The sequence below is a fragment of the Eublepharis macularius genome, chromosome 9 (assembly GCF_028583425.1).
Source record: "Eublepharis macularius isolate TG4126 chromosome 9, MPM_Emac_v1.0, whole genome shotgun sequence".
NCBI classification, from domain to species: Eukaryota; Metazoa; Chordata; class Lepidosauria; order Squamata; family Eublepharidae; genus Eublepharis; species Eublepharis macularius.
The window spans coordinates 44,943,865-44,961,130 of NC_072798.1; the positions used below are offsets into that span (position 1 = coordinate 44,943,865).

The window sequence follows — 17,266 nt, forward strand, 5'->3', positions numbered from 1 at the left end:
CAACAAGCTGATGTGGAAAGTAGGATGGATGTGACGGAGATTCTTTGGTAAATCAAGTGCTACAGTCACTTTGTTGATGATTTTACGAACTGGAAAAGGTCCCAAATACTTTAGTGCCAATTTACGGCTGGTTTGAGCGACTTTCAAATTTTTTGTAGACAAATAAACAAGGTCTCCTGGATGCAATTCCCATTCGGCCGCACGATGGCGATCAGCGTATTTCTTATAGTCCTGTTTAGCCTTGTTAAGATGTTGTTGAATGACAGTCCATTGTTGAGCTGCCTCCCCCCACCATTCTGAAACATCATTGGAGGCTGTTGCGGGGAAAGAGCTTCAAAAGGAAATGGTTTAAAGTGATAGCCATAAACTACTTTGAATGGTGTTTCCCCTGTAGACGCATGCACACTGTTGTTGTAGGAGAATTCGGCTAAAGGCAATAAATCAATCCAATTGTCCTGCTGGAAATTGATGTAGCAATGGAGAAACTGTTCTAATAGTTGATTAGTTTTTTCTGACTGTCCGTCGGTTTGTGGATGGTGGACGGAGCTTAAACCTTGTTCAATTCCCATGAGTTGCATAAGCTCCCGCCAGAAGTTGGCAACGAATTGTCCGCCTCAGTCGGATATCACCTTTGATGGAAAAGAATGAAGCTTTACAATATATTTTAGAAAAATATCCGCCAACTTTTTTGCCGAAGGCATGGTAGTGCAGGGAATGAAGTGGGCTTGTTTTGAAAATAGATCCACTACAACCAAAATGCAGGTGTGATTTTTGGAAGGAGGAAGATCTGTGATGAAATCCATCAAAATAATTTCCCACGGTCTACTTGGGGTTTCAAGGGGCTGTAAAAGTCCAGGAGGCTTGCCTTTTCACGTTTTGGCGCTGAGGCAAATGGGACACGAAGCTACATATTGCGAAATGTCTTTGCGCATGCCTGGCCACCAAAATTGTCTTTGGATCGGCAAAAAGCAGATTTAAGGTGAAAACCTGTAAGTAGCGAATCCCTTCTGTTACTACAAGCGTATGCAAAGGATTGGTGGGATTTGAAGCTAAGAAGGCTCGGATTTCTTCCCCCTCACTGTCCTGCTTCCGGAGGTTGCCGAGTCTGCAGAGTGCAGCTGACAGATAACGAGGTCCAGCTGGCGAGGCGAGGAATGTGCAAGTCCGTAAATCAAGGGAGAAGTCGAGGACAGGCCGGGTCAGAGGTCAGAGAGACAGTTCCAAGGAGCAAACACAGGCAGTACAAGAGCAGCTTAGAGAACTCATAAGAACATAAGAACATAAGCAAAGCCATGTTGGATCAGGCCAGTGGCCCATCCAGTCCAACATTCTGTCACACACAGTGGCTAGAAATCCAGTGCCATCTAAAGGACTGTCAGTGAGGCCAGGACACCAGATTCCCTCCCACTGCCTTCCTTCCAGCACCAAGACAACAGAGCACCACCTCCCCACAAAGAGAATACCATCTATCTCCTGTGGCTAATAGCCACTGATGGACCTCTGCTCCATATATTTGTCCAGTCCCCTCTTGAAGCTGGCAATGCTTGTAGCTGCCACCACCTCCTGTGGCAACGAATTCCATGTGTTTATCACCCTTTGTGTAAAGTAGTATTTTCTTCTATCTGTTCTAACCCAACTGCTCAATAATTTCATAGAGTGCCCACGAGTTCTTGTATTGTGAGAAAGGGAGAAAAACACATCTTTCTCTACCTTCTCTAACCCGTGCATTATCTTGTAAACCTCTATCATGTCTCCCCTCAGTCGTCTTTTCTCCAGGCTAAAGAGCCCCAAGCGCCTCAATCTTTCCTCATAGGGAAAGTGTTCCAACCCTTTAATCATTTTAGTTGCCCTTCTCTGTACTTTTTCCAGTGCTATATCTTTTTTAAGGTGTGGCAACCAGAACTGTACACAGTACTCCAAATGAGGCCTCACCATCGATTTATACAGAGGCATTATGATACCGGCTGATTTGTTTTCAATCCCTTTCCTAATAACCCCTAGCATAGCATTAGCTTTTTTTATGGCAGTCACACACTGTGCTGACGTTTTTAGTGAGTTATCTATCATGACTCCAAGATCTCTCTCTTGGTCAGTCTCCGCCAGTTCAGACCCCATCAACTTGTATTTATATTTTGGATTTTTGGTTCCAATGTGCATTACTTTGCACTTGGCTACATTGAACCTCATTTGCCACATGGATGCCCACTCTTCTAGCCTCGACAGATCCCTTTGGAGTGCCTCACAATCCTCTCTGGCTTTCACCACCCTGAACAATTTCGTGTCATCTGCAAATTTAGCCACTTCACTGCTTAATCCCAATTCCAAATCATTAATAAACAAGTTAAAAAGCATTGGACCCAATACCGACCCCTGTGGCACCCCACTGCTCACCACCCTCCACTGTGAGAAGTGCCCGTTTATACTCACTCTCTGTTTCCTATTAATTAGCCAGTTTTCGATCCACAAGAGGACTTGGCCCTTTATCCCATAGCTACTGAGCTTACTTAGGAGCCTTTGATGAGGAACTTTGTCAAAAGCTTTCTGGAAGTCAAGATAAACAATATCTATCGGGTCTCCCTTGTCCACTTGTTTGTTCACTCCCTCAAAGAACTCTAACAGATTGGTGAGACAAGATCTTCCCTTACAAAACCCATGCTGAGTTTTCCTCATCAGCTTTTGGTCATCAATGTGCCCACTAATTTTATTTTTGATAATAGTTTCCACCAACTTACCCGGTATTGACGTCAGGCTGACTGGCCTGTAATTTCCCGGATCTCCCCTGGAACCTTTTTTAAAGATGGGGACAACATTAGCTACCTTCCAGTCCTCAGGAACAGATGCAGAGTTTAATGACAGATTACATATTTTTGTGAGGAGATCTACAAGTTCACACTTGAGTTCTTTCAGAACTCTTGGATGTATGCCATCTGGGCCCGGTGATTTATCAGTTTTTAAATTATCTAGCAGTCGCATAACCACGCCGAAGGGAGCCCTCCCTCTGGCTTTTATACTCTAAGGGCATTCGGTAAGCTCGCACAGCTGCTTCAAGTCTCCTTCTCTGGAGCCCCTCCTTCCTCTGAGAAGGCTGGCCTGTTCAGAGCCCGGAGGCGTGCAGATTGATGTCGGGTCTGTAAGTCTCTTCTGTCCCTGCTACGCCGACGTTGCTCTCGGTAGTCTGGAGATGTTGGAGGGGATAAGGAAGCTGGCTGCATCTGGGCCGGTGGCTCTGGGTGGGGAAGGGGAGCTTCTGGTTGGGATACAGCCTCTGACTGTTCAGCTGTGGTCGGCTGCTGGGAGACAGGCTGCTCCTCCCCAGGAGGAGCAAGGCTGTCAGCAAGCGTCTGCTGTTCCAGTTCCTCCTCCTCAGAGGACTCATCAAGCTCAGGGTGTACTATGACACCATCCCCTCCCCCAGGGCCCCCCACACTGGATGGGGCTGGTTTCCGTGGATAGGCCCGGTGGAAGCGGCACACCAAGTCGGGGGCATGAAGATTCTCCGCAGGTTCCCAAGAGCGGTCCTCGGGTCCGTACCCCTTCCAGTCCACCAGATACTGGAGTTGGCCACGTCGTCGTCTGGAATCCAATATTTGCGCTACTTCATATTCCTCCTGGCCCTCTATCATGACAGGTGGTGGTGGCACCTCTGGGTCTCGGAGAGGATGTGGGGGGACAACGGGAACAAGGAGGGACCGATGGAACACAGGATGGATACGGAGTGTAGAGGGCAGCTGTAACCGGTAGGCCACGGGGTTGATTTGGGCAGTAACTAGGAATGGGCCAATAAAGCGGGCATCCAACTTTCGGGAGGGCCTCTGACTGCGGAGGTGTCGAGTTGAGAGCCACACCTTGTCCCCCACCTTGAGAGCCTCTCCTGGCTGGCGCCTACGATCAGCAGTCTCCTTGTATGCCTCTTTGGCCTAGTGTAGTTGGTCCTGCAGGACCTTATGCAGTGCCTGCAATTCCTCCACAAAGTCATTGACAGCTGGTACTGGTGCAGTGGGCATGACCGGCGGGAAAAACCGGGGATGGAACCCATAATTGGCCATGAACGGGGTCTGACGGATTGAGGTATGCACTGAGTTGTTGTATGCAAACTCCGCCAGGGGGAGCAGTGGGGCCCAGTCATCCTGCTGGTGGTTTTCATAGCACCTGAGATACTGTTCCAGTGTGGCATTGGTGCGTTCCGTCTGGCCATCAGACTGGGGGTGATAGGCGGAAGATAAGTGTACTTGGGTGCCCAGTAGGGTGTGTAGGGTGCGCCAGAAGCGGGAGGTGAACTGGGTCCCCCGATCAGAGATCAGGTGTTCTGGCAATCCGTGGAGGCGGAAAACATGATGTAAGTACAGCCGGGCAGTTTCGCGGGCAGTTGGGAGTCCGGAACAAGGAACAAAGTGAGCCATTTTAGTCAGGAGATCCACCACCACTAGGATGCTTGTGTTCCCTGCAGACGTAGGGAGGTCCGTGACGAAGTCCATGGATACAGCTTTCCAGGGGCCATTAGGAGTAGGCAGGGGAAGCAAGAGTCCTGTAGGCCTGCCAGGGGGATCTTTGGCTCGCCTGCAGGTGCTGCAGGAGGCTACGTACTGGGCTACATCGGTCTGTACATGGGGCCACCAAAACTCCCGGGTCAGCAGATGTGCTGTCTTATACTGACCAAAGTGTCCAGCGGGTTTGGTGTCATGCGCCAGTTGCAGGACTTCGGCCCGTAGTGTCCCCGGTGGCACATAGACCCGGTCTTGGTGGGTGAGCATCCCCGCCTGCTCTCGGTAACCCCTGGGAGGATTCTGCGTAGGATCACGAAGACACTGGAGCATCTTCTTGGCGAAGGGGTCACGTAGCTGTTGTTCCTGGATCCGTTCCTGGAGCGAGGCAGTAGGGGGCACGGCAGCGAACACTTCCGGTGGTAGAACTGTGGATAGAAGCGGCTCCTTGAGGGACGGGGAGGCGAACTCAGGTTTTCGAGAGAGGGCATCTGCCCGCTTGTTCTGGGAGCTGGGAATGTAGGTAATGGTAAAGTTAAAACGGGAGAAAAACAGGGACCATCGAATCTGCCTCTGATTCAATCTACGAGCAGTCTGTAGGTACTCGAGATTCCGATGGTCTGTGCGAACTTGCACGGGGTGTCTGGCACCCTCTAGGTGGTGCCGCCAGACCTCAAACGCTGATTTAATTGCCAGGAGCTCCCTCTCCCAGATGGTGTAGTTTTTTTCGGCTGCGTTGAGTTGCCGGGAGTAGTAGGCGCAGGGTCGTAGAGGGCCCGCGGCAGTGTCTTGCTGGGATAACACAGCGCCAAGTGCGACACTGGAGGCATCAGTCTCGACCACAAAGGGTGTGCTTGGGTCTGGGTACCGTAGGAGCGGCTCCATTGCAAACCGGGTTTTTAGCTGCTGGAAGGCCTGTTGCGCTTCTACTGTCCAGCGGAAGGGTTCTCGGGGCCGTAGCAACTTGGTGAGGGGCACCGTTAGGAGGGCAAAGTTTGGGATGAATTGCCGATAGTAGTTGGCGAAGCCAAGGAACCTCTGAATGTCTTTCCGATTTCGAGGTGCCTGCCAAGACAGCACTGTCTCCACCTTTTGGGGGTCCATCTTTATGCCCTGTGGGGTGATGAGATGCCCTAGAAATTCGACAGTATCTAAGTCAAAGGCACACTTCTCCAACTTAGCATACAGGCCTTGTTGCCTCAGGCGTTGGAGGACAGCCCGAACATGTTTGGTGTGTTCAGCGGGGTCCTGGGAGAAGATCAGGATATCATCGAGGTAAATTATCACAAAGTGATCCAGCAAGTCGCGGAAGACATCATTCATGAAGCGCTGGAACACAGCTGGGGCATTACAGAGGCCAAAGGGCATGACTAAGTACTCATACTGGCCATACCGGGTACCAAATGCAGTCTTCCACTCATCTCCAGGGCGTATACGCACCAAATTGTAGGCGCCTCGCAGATCGAGCTTGGTGTACCTTTGGGCCCCCCATAATCGGTCCAGTAGTTCTGGGATCAGTGGCAGTGGGTAGCGGTCCCTTATGGTGGTGCGATTGAGGGCCCGGTAATCATTACATAGGCGCAATTCCCCGGATTTCTTTTTTACAAACAAGACAGGGGCTGAGGTAGGGGAAGTGGATGGACGGATGAATCCTCTTTGCAAATTCTTGGCCAAAAACTCTTGTAGGGCTCCTCGCTCAGGTTCTGATAGGGAATACAACCGCCCAGTGGGCAAGGGGGCATCAGGAATAAGGTGGATGGCGCAATCATATGGCCGGTGTGGGGGCAACCGGTCGGCGCCTTTCTCTTGGAAGACATCCTGGAACTCTGCATATTTGGCTGGGAGTGCAGACAGATCTGAACTGGTGCTCCCTCCCAGGAGCACAGAGGGCGCCTCATGGGGACATGGGGTCTGGAAGCGCAGGTTCTGCTTGCTCCACTCAATCAAGGGGTCATGCTTCTTCAACCAGGACATCCCCAGCACTACCGGGAAGTGAGGCATAGCAGCGATGTCAAAGCTGAGCTGTTCCTGATGGTTCCCTATGTGCAGACCTAGAAGGTGGGTTTCCTGAGTAACTGGACCCGAGCGTAGAGGCCGACCATCGATGGCTTCCACCAAAACTGGCGTCTTTTTGGTGTGTGTCGGCACTTGGTGTTGCCTGACAAATTGGGCATCCATATAGGACTGGGCGGCTCCAGAATCGACCATGGCGTACACCAACAGCCAGCGCCCCCCTGGTAGCTGTAGCTTCACGGGGATCAGAAGATGCTGGGGCCCAATGTCAGGGGGCTTTTGGTGTTCTATGGGGGGTCCAGAATGGTAGGGGTGGCCTCCCCTTAAACCCTGGGGTGTAATGCTGACAGCCGAGGCTTTCACTTCCCTGGGCTCTGGGGTCAGGCTTCGGGACAAGTAGGAGCAGGGGTTGGATCCCACAGCAGGTGGTTGGCTTTCGGAGTGGCAACGTACTTCCTTGCGGCCCTGCCGTCGACTCTCCAGGCGACCGTCGATACGCAGGCAGAGTAAGATCAGGGCTGGGAGATTTGGAGGGCGCTCAACTCGGGCTACTTCATCTAGCACCTCCTCAGACAAGCCCTCCAGGTACTGGTCCATGAGTGCGGCCTCATTCCAGCCCAGGTCCTGTGCTAATAGCTGGAAGTCAGTGGTATAGTCCCTCAGAGTACCTGGCCCCTGTCGCAGCCGCCGAATGCGGCAGTTGGCCTGCTCTGCCTTCAGAGGGTCTGCAAAGATAGCCTTCAAGTGTGCCACAAAATCAGCAAGACTACTCAGCAGTGGTGAATTCATGAGCAGTAAAGGTGTCACCCATTTGGCAGCGTTCCCCTTTAGGAGGCTTAATACAAAACCGACCTTGGTCTTGTCATCAGCAAAATCTTGAGCCCGCAGCTCCATGTAGAGCTGACACTGTGCCAGGAATACAGGGAACTCTTCAACATTCCCTGCAAACTTCTCTGGAGGCTGCACTGGGCATTTCCGGGGAGGTGCAGGATCTGGCCTCAAGGTTACCTGCTGCTGCAACAAGGCTATGGTCTGGGTTAATTGCTGCACCTGTGTCTGCAGCCACTGGGTCTGGGCAGCAAGGCCAGTAGCAACAGCAGTGCCTTCCTCCATTGTGCTGGAGAATTTTTTTTGTGGGGTGGCTTCAAACTGTCCTGCTTCCGGAGGTTGCCGAGTCTGCAGAGTGCAGCTGACAGATAACGAGGTCCAGCTGGCGAGGTGAGGAATGTGCAAGTCCATAAATCAAGGGAGAAGTCGAGGACAGGCCGGGTCAGAGGTCAGAGAGACAGTTCCAAGGAGCAAACACAGGCAGTACAAGAGCAGCTTAGAGAACTCGTTGAAGCCACGCCGAAGGGAGCCCTCCCTCTGGCTTTTATACTCTAAGGGCATTCGGTAAGCTCGCACAGCTGCTTCAAGTCTCCTTCTCTGGAGCCCCTCCTTCCTCTGAGAAGGCTGGCCTGTTCAGAGCCCGGAGGCGTGCAGATTGATGTCGGGTCTGTAAGTCTCTTCTGTCCCTGCTACGCCGACGTTGCTCTCGGTAGTCTGGAGATGTTGGAGGGGATAAGGAAGCTGGCTGCATCTGGGCCGGTGGCTCTGGGTGGGGAAGGGGAGCTTCTGGTTGGGATACAGCCTCTGACTGTTCAGCTGTGGTCGGCTGCTGGGAGACAGGCTGCTCCTCCCCAGGAGGAGCAAGGCTGTCAGCAAGCGTCTGCTGTTCCAGTTCCTCCTCCTCAGAGGACTCATCAAGCTCAGGGTGTACTATGACACTCACTGAGTTTCGAAACTTGGCTGACGGATTCCCCCCCCCCAAGATGGCGACAAAAAGCAGAGCCCCGCTATGGGCAAATCCATCTCGGCTGCTTTGCAGGGGAAAGGAGAGTCTCTTGAGGAGCTAGTAAAGCGGTTGGTCGTTGAAGCCATAAAGCTCTTTGTTGACAAGTTAAACAAAACTGATCAAAGGGTTGGCTTAATTGAGAGTGAAGTGAAAACCATTAAGGAAGCAGTGGTGGGGGTGGAAAAGTCTGCTCGGGAAAACGTAGCACGCATGAGGGCAACAAACAAAGAACTAAAGCTGATGGAGAACCAACTGATCGGGTTGCAAGTGGATCGTGCTCAGACAATATTGCGTCTCCAGAATGTGAAGGAGGAGGAAAATGAGAATTTAAAGGATCTGGCGTCGGAACTTTTGGCGATACCCGCAAAGGCAACTAAAGAAGAGTTAAAAAGCGCCATTTTGGAAGTCCATCGGGCTTCTTCAAAATATGCAATGAAGCGTCAGCTGCCTCGCGAGATTATTATTGACTTTTCATCTAAGAAGATTCGGGACACCATCCTATATAATTCATACAATGCGGACTTGGACTGTCTGGGCAATAAGGTTAAGTTATTGAAGGATGTTCCATTTTTAGCTCGGAAAAGAAGATTTAAATATAAAAGGTTTGCAGCTCTTCTGAGGAAACGTGAAATAAAATACAAATGGTTATTTCCGGAAGGTATCTGTTTTAGCTATAAAGATCAAGCTCACAAGATAACATCGGAAGACCAGCTAAGGGACTTTGTGTGTAAACATCAAGAGTTCCAGCAAGAAGAAGAGGATTTCAAGCCTGAAGGGGGAGGGGAGGAGGGAACGAGCACAGTGACTGTAGCTGTTCAGAGAGAACTGTGACCGAGACCCAGAGGGGGGAAGAAGACCTAATCCTGATTGTAGTTTGTATTTTATAAGATCTACCAATCTAACAGCATTTTACAAAGTTCTAATGTTAAATAATTGCAGTATGAAGGGAATGCATTACTTGTAGATGTAGTGTTTGTGTTGTTATGTGTTGTTTCTTCCCCTTCTCCCTGTTCCCACTTTTTCCTTTTTGTAGTACTAGTAATTAAAAAATAAAAAAACTTTCAAAAAAAACAAAAACAAAATTGTCTTTGGATCAAATGAAGGGTTTTTAAATATCTGTAATGGCCAGCTGTTGGGGCATCATGACAGCGTTGTAGTACTTCTTTTCTTAAACTATTTGGTACATAAAATCGATCACCCCAAAGCCATTCCCCTTGTGCAGATTGGATTAATTTCTCTTTGGGTACATTCTCCCCCTCCTTTTCGACTTTGCTTTTCAGTTTTTGTCTCCACCCCTGATCGGAGTGAGGAGGTTGTGTTGTGCGGCTGCGCATAGTAACCACACACCCCAGTTGGGTAGGCGAAAATACTGTGTCTATTGTCTCCTCCCTCCTGCTTTTGAGTTGGGGCATGCATGAGAGGGCGTCCGCTAGAAAATTAGTTTTGCCGGGCAAGAATTTGAGGGTGAAATTGAATTTAGAAAAGTATTCTGCCCATCTCAATTGTTTGGCATTGAGTCTCCGAGGACTGCGTAACGCTTCTAAATTTTTGTGATCTGTCCAAACCTCAAAAGGATGGTGGGCCCCTTCCAGCCAATGTCTCCACGTGGAGAGCGCCACTTTTACAGCAAAAGCTTCCTTTTCCCAAACATTCCAATTTCTTTCGGCTTCAGAAAATTTACGTGAAAGGTATGCACAAGGTTTGAGAATATTGTCCGACCCCCGCTGCAGGAGGACGCCCCCAATTGCGGTATCGCTGGAGTCCACCTGTACTATGAATGGGTGGTTTTCGTCGGGGTGTTGCAGCACTGGTTCGGATATGAATTGCTGCTTTAACTGATCAAAAGCTAATTGGCATTGTGGTGTCCATAATAATTTTGCTTTTGGTTTCTTAGCTTGCTCCCCTTTGTCTTTAGTTTTTAAGAGTTCTGTGAGGGGGAGAGTTATTTGGGCAAAGTTTTGTATAAATTCTCTATAGAAATTGGCAAACCCCAAAAAGGATTGCAGTTCTTTACGATATGTGGGGGTTTGCCAGTCTTGAACCGTTTTCACTTTGCCTGGATCCATTTTTAATCCATCTTTTGAGATGCAATATCCCAAGTAATTAAGTTCAGTTTTGTGAAATTCACATTTAGACAATTTGATGGGCAATTTATTGCACATGAGAGTGGTTAATACCCGTTGCACTAAGTGTACATGTTCTTCTTCGGTTTCTGAGTAAATTAACACATCATCCAGGTAAACAACTACTCCTTTATATAAAAATTCGTGCAATACTTCATTGATCATGGACATGAAAACCGAAAGGGCCCTGGATAAGCCAAAAGGCATAACTAAGTATTCGTACTGCCCTAAGGGCGTATTGAACGCGGTTTTCCACTCATCCCCCTCTCTTATACGAACGTGGAAATAAGCATCTTTTAAGTCCAATTTTGTGAAGATCTTACCTTGGGCCACGACATTGAGTAGATCTCTGATGAGAGGTATGGGATAGGCGTTTGTGGAGGAGACTGCATTAAGTCCTCTGAAGTCAGTGCACAGTCTCAGCCCTCCATCCTTCTTTTTAACAAACAGTACTGGTGCAGCATGAGGACTGTTTGCAGGTCGAATGAACACCCTTTGGAGATTAGTGTCAATGAATTTTCTGAGCTCCTTTCTTTCATTTGGGCTCATTGGATAAAGTCTACCTTTGGGCAATGCGGCTCCAGGGATGATTTCCACTGCACAATCTGTCCTCCTGTGGGGAGGTAAGGTGTTGGCTTCTTCTTCGGTGAAGGCTTGCAAATAGGCTCTATACTGTTTAGGTATTTGATTAATTTCCTCCTGCGTTAGGAGTGCTTGTTCTATGAGGGTAGGGTTGTTGCCCCAATTTTGGTCCCAGCGATGATTTTTGCAGCTATCTCTTTTGAAGGTGATGCTTCCGACTGTCCAATTTATGTCTGGGTTGTGGTCCCACAACCATCTGCTCCCCAAAATCAAAGGGTATTTTGCTGTAGAGCTAATTGCAAACAATCTTGTCTCCCAATGTTGACCCATGCCTGTGATGACAGGTACTGTTTCAGTGGTGACAGGATTCATATTAGTGCCATCCATTTGTTCAAAAATGACTGGCATTTCAAGTTCTTTTACTGGGAGTACTAATCCGTTCACTAGAGCTGGTGCAATAATATCTCTGAAACATCCAGAATCAATGAGCGCTTGCACCCGAATATGAGTCTTTCTTTCAGGATTGATTAACGTAACAGGCATGAATAGTATGGACCCTTGAGATCTATCCACTATGGGAACTGACTGAGTTTTGATCTGCCGTTTGGGTCCGTTTACAACAGATCCATTTCGTTTCCCGAATTAGGACTTTCGGGTGCTTCTTCACCGATTAGAGCGGTTGAATCAAAGTCCATAATTTCCTCTAGCTCTAATCCTTTCTCGGGAGGATTTCTTCTAAATGTCCCTCTCCCTCTCGTAATTCGCGGAGCGGGCGTTGGGCGGGACGGCTGGGGAAGAGTGGCAGGGGCTGGGCGCCTTGGTGGGAACGGAGTTCTCTGCACAGGCTGGAACGGACATTGTGCTGCAAAGTGACCGCTTTGGCCACAATGTAGACACAATCCTTGTTGCCATCTAGCATCTCTCGCTCCTCTAGCTGCATATCCTGCTCCCCTGCCCCCTCTTACTATTATGGAGGTTCGGCGGTGCCCTGCCGTTTGTTGTTGTTCTACAAGACACACTTCTTGCATGCGGTTTTCCACTTCGCAGGCTAATTGAATCCAACCCGAGTGTGGGGGGATTATCTTGCATAAGGGCCCGATCCAACAGTCTGGGATTCATGCCCTGCTTGAACAAAATTATTTTAGTGGATTCCTCACACCTTGGACATTTGGCAGCTAGCTGTTGGAACTTTGTAACATAGTCTCTGGCCGACATGCTACCTTGTCTAATTGATTGTAATTCCGTTCGGGCTCTGCTCTCCTCTAAGGGGTCTTCATATTGTGCTCAGAGCGCATCTACCAAACCCTGTAGGGAGTCTAGTTCTGGGGCCCCCAATTCGTACAAGGCTACATACCATTCTGCTGCTTTTCCTTGCAACTGGGATCCCAAATGCTCAATTTGACTGGCCTCATCTTCGAATAAATGTCCCCAACGATTGAAGAATTGTAGTGCTTGTACTAGAAAAAATCCCAACTTCGCTGGGTCCCCGTCGAAAGTAGCTTCCAATTTTACCCACCCTATCGGTAACTCTTGAGGTCTGGTAACCGGTGCTGGAAGTGGGTAGTAAGGTATGGGCGCCAGTTCCTGCCTTGGCTGCCAGTCAGGTCTACGTGGGAGCGGTTGCATTGGCGGATGCTGGGGCCTTGGCTGCGGAATTCCTTGGGGTCTCGGTATTGGAAGGCCTTGTGGCCTCAGTTGCGGTCTCTGTAGTCGCGGAGCCGGAGGGCTGTGCGGAGGTGGGCCGTGCAGAGGGCCGTGCGGAGGTGGACCTCTCGGTCTCAGGGGTGGAGGTAGCCTAGGCACTGGAAGTCATGGGAGAAGCGGCTGCCCTTGAGGAGGTGGTGGGAGTACCGGAGCCTCTTCCTGCGGCTGTAGCGGCTGGTCTCCTGGGAGAACCGGGAGCTCTTGTGGCTGTTCTTGTGGCTGCTCCTGCGGTTGCTCTTGTGGCTGCTCCTGCGGTGCCTCTTCCTCTCCTCCTGGAGGCCCTCCGGGCACGTCAGGGGGTAGTTCCTCCGGTCTCTTGTCTGCTGGCCCCTGAGGTTGTTCTGGAGGTTGCACTGGTTGTTGCAGATCGTCTATTAGTACGAGCGGTTGCTCCCTCGGGGTGACATTTGGACCCGGGACAATAGCCTGAAGGGCCACCAGACCTTGGCCGACCACTCGGCTGTGGGCGCCCTCTCCCTGTGAGGTGCCCTCTTCTGATCCTCCGACAATGAGTACGGAGAGCAGGTGAACCGCATGCGCTAAGCTCTCCTCCATACTACAAAGTCTCTCCTCTAACATTTGAACACGTCCTGGGGCTGCCGTGGCACCCCCCGTTTCCGAATATTCCTGAGGAGGTTCATTGGGAACTTGGGGAGTCTCCATATATTCCGCATAGGAAGCTGATGCATGAGGCCATGGCCGAATTTCTCCCATGCCCCGGTCCCCGTTACCTTGGTCTTCCTCCGATATCCCCGCCAGGATTCCTTTCGCTAATCCGGTTACCGCCGAAATTCCAGCATCCACTGCTAAAGTTCGGCTGTGTAATTGTACCCAACTTTGTTCAGTTGGCTTGCGTTGCCCCGTCCACGGGGTAACTTCTGCATAGTCCCAACTCATCACGTCGCGACGGGAGGTCTCCCACACCTGGGTACTTTCCGAACCTCTTCGGTCCCACTCTAGTTGGTTGGCTTCTCGATTCCAGTGATACCACGGTTGGCTACTTGAATGCTCTGCTATCGAGCCGACACTCCGTTTCCCGTCCATTTGCGACTTAGTAAATACTGCACTCGCTCTCCTTTCCCTCGTGTCTCTCGGCATCGAACCCCACTGCCTTGGCGTAGGCAGGGATATCAGAGGGTCCGCTGCTGCCCGGGGCCTAGTATCAGGTGCGAGGGTATACGGTGCAGTACGTCTGGACTCCGTTCCTCTCTGAACGGGTCGTGGAGGTTCCAGTCCTTCCGAACCAGGGGAGGTATAAGGATCAAACAAAGGGTTCCTGTTGGATGCGGCCTTGGTATCCGTCTTCCCTGGTTTAGGCATTGGAACAGATGTGATTCGTAACAAAATGTCAGACTGTGGCTTACTAAAAGTTGCAATCCTTGCAATTAGACATGAGTCCATTGGTTTCAAAAGATTTTACTGAATATAAACAACCATTATAGTCCACTGACCAAGATGCAATATCTTGGCTGGTACATGGGTATTGTTACGAATGACAGGCAAAAGTTAAGGTACAGAATAGCAAAGCCCAGCAAGTCCCATCCTCCCCCCATAGTTCTCAAAACAAACAGCTTGAAGCTGAGAGAGTGAAACTTTCCCAAGGCTGGAAAGGCTGTAGTCATAACATTCCTCTTCTTTGAGATAACTGTTACTGGGCTGCTTGTCACCTGCAAGAGAAGAGCTTAAAACACTGACAGGATTAAAATGGAGTCGGTTTGGTTAAATCATACAAAGAACATAGTCAGACCTGACAAGCAGCAGCCCCCCATTCTCCTGGCCACTGGGCTTTTGCAAGTAAAAAACAACATTAAAATATGTTTGTATTAATATAATGTCATAACAATGGATGTAACAGGTTCTCTGAATTCCCAGTTCTCGTATTACTTAAAAAGAAAGTTTCTAGCCCGTTTCATTGTGAATATATGCCTTTTGTGTTATATCTCTACAAGGAAAGAGACCATTCATTCATTCATTCATTCATTCATTCATTCATTCATTCATTCATTCATTCATTCATTCATTCATTCATTCATTCATTCATTCATTCATATACGCCATCTAGTGGATGTTAAGAGATTTGGGGTTGTATGCCACCAGTGTGCTAATGACATCCAACTCTACCTCCTACTTGATAAGCAACCAGAAGCAGATATCTCTTCCTTGGCCCAGTGCCTGGATGCCGTAGTGGAGTGGCTGAGGGATTTATATAGCACTCATGCTATATAAATGGCCACAACTTTATTGGTTACAGCTTATGGAGCCTTGATGCTGCATAGGGCATGGATCCAAGCATTGACTGACCCGCCTGTTGGCTGATGACCCCCTTACCCCTTCAGCAGCTCACCTGCTGAAGGGGAAACCAGAGGATGACAGGCTGTGAGATTCCATATGGTGCACACGTCTGTGTGGATCCCCCTGCCACCTGAGAGTGACCATGCCCAACAGCCCCTGCCTCAGCTTGTCCTTGCAATGTCTCACCCCAAGATCCTTTACACAAACAAGAAATAAACCTGGCAATTCTTTATTCTCAGGTGCTTATATGATGCCCACTTTAACCATCGTTAGAGTGCTAATTAGTCAGGGTTTTTTTTGAGCTGGAACGCCCTGGAACAGCATTCTGGCACCTCTTTAAAATACATGACTGGTGTCATGTGGGTATTTTTAAAATGGCCTGTTTTGGCCATTTTGGGCCCGTTTGGGCCCAGATCAGGCCCAAAATAGCCTGGATCGGGCCGCTGCTGGGCGGGGGAGGATTTCCCACCTGGCAGTGGCCAGTTCCAGGCCCCAAACAGCCCGAATTCCTATATATGCCACCAAAAACTGATGGCCCATGGACCACTAAAGATGGTAAAAATCTGCAGCCTTACATCCACAAAAGCAGCAACAGTTAGAGCAAGAACTGTACATTCTCAAAAACATTTAAGTATATAACGCCAGTTATGAATCATTTTAAATTTTATATTGACAGAAAAGGTAAATCCCATTATAAATTCCCATACTTGATCAGCGATTACATAACCTAACATAATATTCCACTTAGAACAATTGCTAGAATTTAGAGGAAAGCTATTTAATAAAACATCATAAAGTTTAGCTAATTGATTATTTTCTTTTCTAGTCATTATCCATTCAAATTCAGTATATGCTTAATACTCTTCCTGTCAAAAATTTTTTAACCTGTAAATATTCCTAAAAAATTACTTTTTCTATCTGTTCAAACTGAATAATGCTATTGCTAGTTACAAATTTAATTAAAGATTGCAATTTATATCCCTTAAATTTGTTTAAATTTTGAATAACAGATGCTATGTCGTGAAAATTCTATTTATACACTGATCCCAACATTGGAACACATTGTTAGGTACAAGTTCTCATTATTATAATACCTTTTTCTTAACTTGTTTATTAAGACACAACAAATATCTTAAAGGAAGATGAACTGAAGGCTGTTCAATAGCAGTGATAGACTTATCAGAACTGCCTGTATGCCAATCTGATAGCCTCAAAAGTTTAGCTGCATCATGGTACAAAGCAATATTTGGTATCCCAAAACCACCTGCCCTCCATTTAGTCTAGATTATATTAGTTTTAACCTTCATTTTTTTAAGTGCACTTTTTCATATTGTCTTTTGCATAACTTTATTTTTGTTTACTTTGTTTATACTCTCCCTTTCTCACAGAAATGTGAGGTGGATTATAAAAATGTTTTCCCCCCCACTGTTTTTAGTCCCATACTGGAACTAAGCTTGAGTGTATGTTTGTGTAACTGAACTGCCTTCTCCTGAACTGTCCTATGTGTACCTCTCCTCCACTTTTCTCTTCTTCCTCTGTCGCCTCCCCTGTGTATTAGATAAAAAGCTCCTTCAAATTTCTCTTCTTGTTCTTCTGTAAATTACTGTGCACACAGATGGCAGTATATATGCATCAAACAAGTCAATTAAAATCTGTGAAAGAACATTGCTTGGATTTCTCTAGTTCTTGGATCCTGTATGTTGCCTAAGAATATATTCTAAATAATGATTGCTTATATGTGCATGTGTAAAAACTATATATTTTAATCAGCTTGTACTGTTATTCAAAATGTCAATAGCCTTATATTAAACAGCTGGGTGTGGCAAGTAGTATTTATACTGAAGAATGATTTACTTAACTATTAATATTTCAGCAATAACATTTCTTTTTCAGGAATTGATGCTAACATTAAGGACAGTTTGGGCAGAACTGTTTTAGATATTCTTAAAGAACATCCTTCTCAGCAGTCACTCCAAATTGCTGCACTACTTCAAGGTAAGGCTTTTATACACAAGTGAGATGGGACAGGGAGTATTATTTTTTTAATTCAGTGCATTTTAATTCATTCCTTCCTCCAAGGATACACCAGATTCCACCTCCTCCATTTTACTTTCACTGTATCTCTGGGCTGAATCTAGAAAATTAGCCTGGATCCAACCCTCTTGTGAAGTAGGTGAGGCTGAAAGAAAGTGACTAGACCAAGGTCACCCAATTTTCTTCCTGAAAGAGCAGGGATA

The 17,266-nt window shown here is 48.0% G+C and overlaps 1 protein-coding gene across 1 annotated transcript in view; it reads left to right on the forward strand.

The window, feature by feature from the left end:
* ANKS1B (ankyrin repeat and sterile alpha motif domain containing 1B) overlaps positions 1-17,266 on the forward strand; it is an 885,134-nt gene that overhangs the window by 129,744 nt on the left and 738,124 nt on the right. Inside the window, exon 6 of the mRNA XM_054988164.1 lies at positions 16,923-17,024. Within this exon, the coding sequence (XP_054844139.1) occupies positions 16,923-17,024 (102 nt within the window). The remainder of the gene's footprint in view (positions 1-16,922; positions 17,025-17,266) is intronic.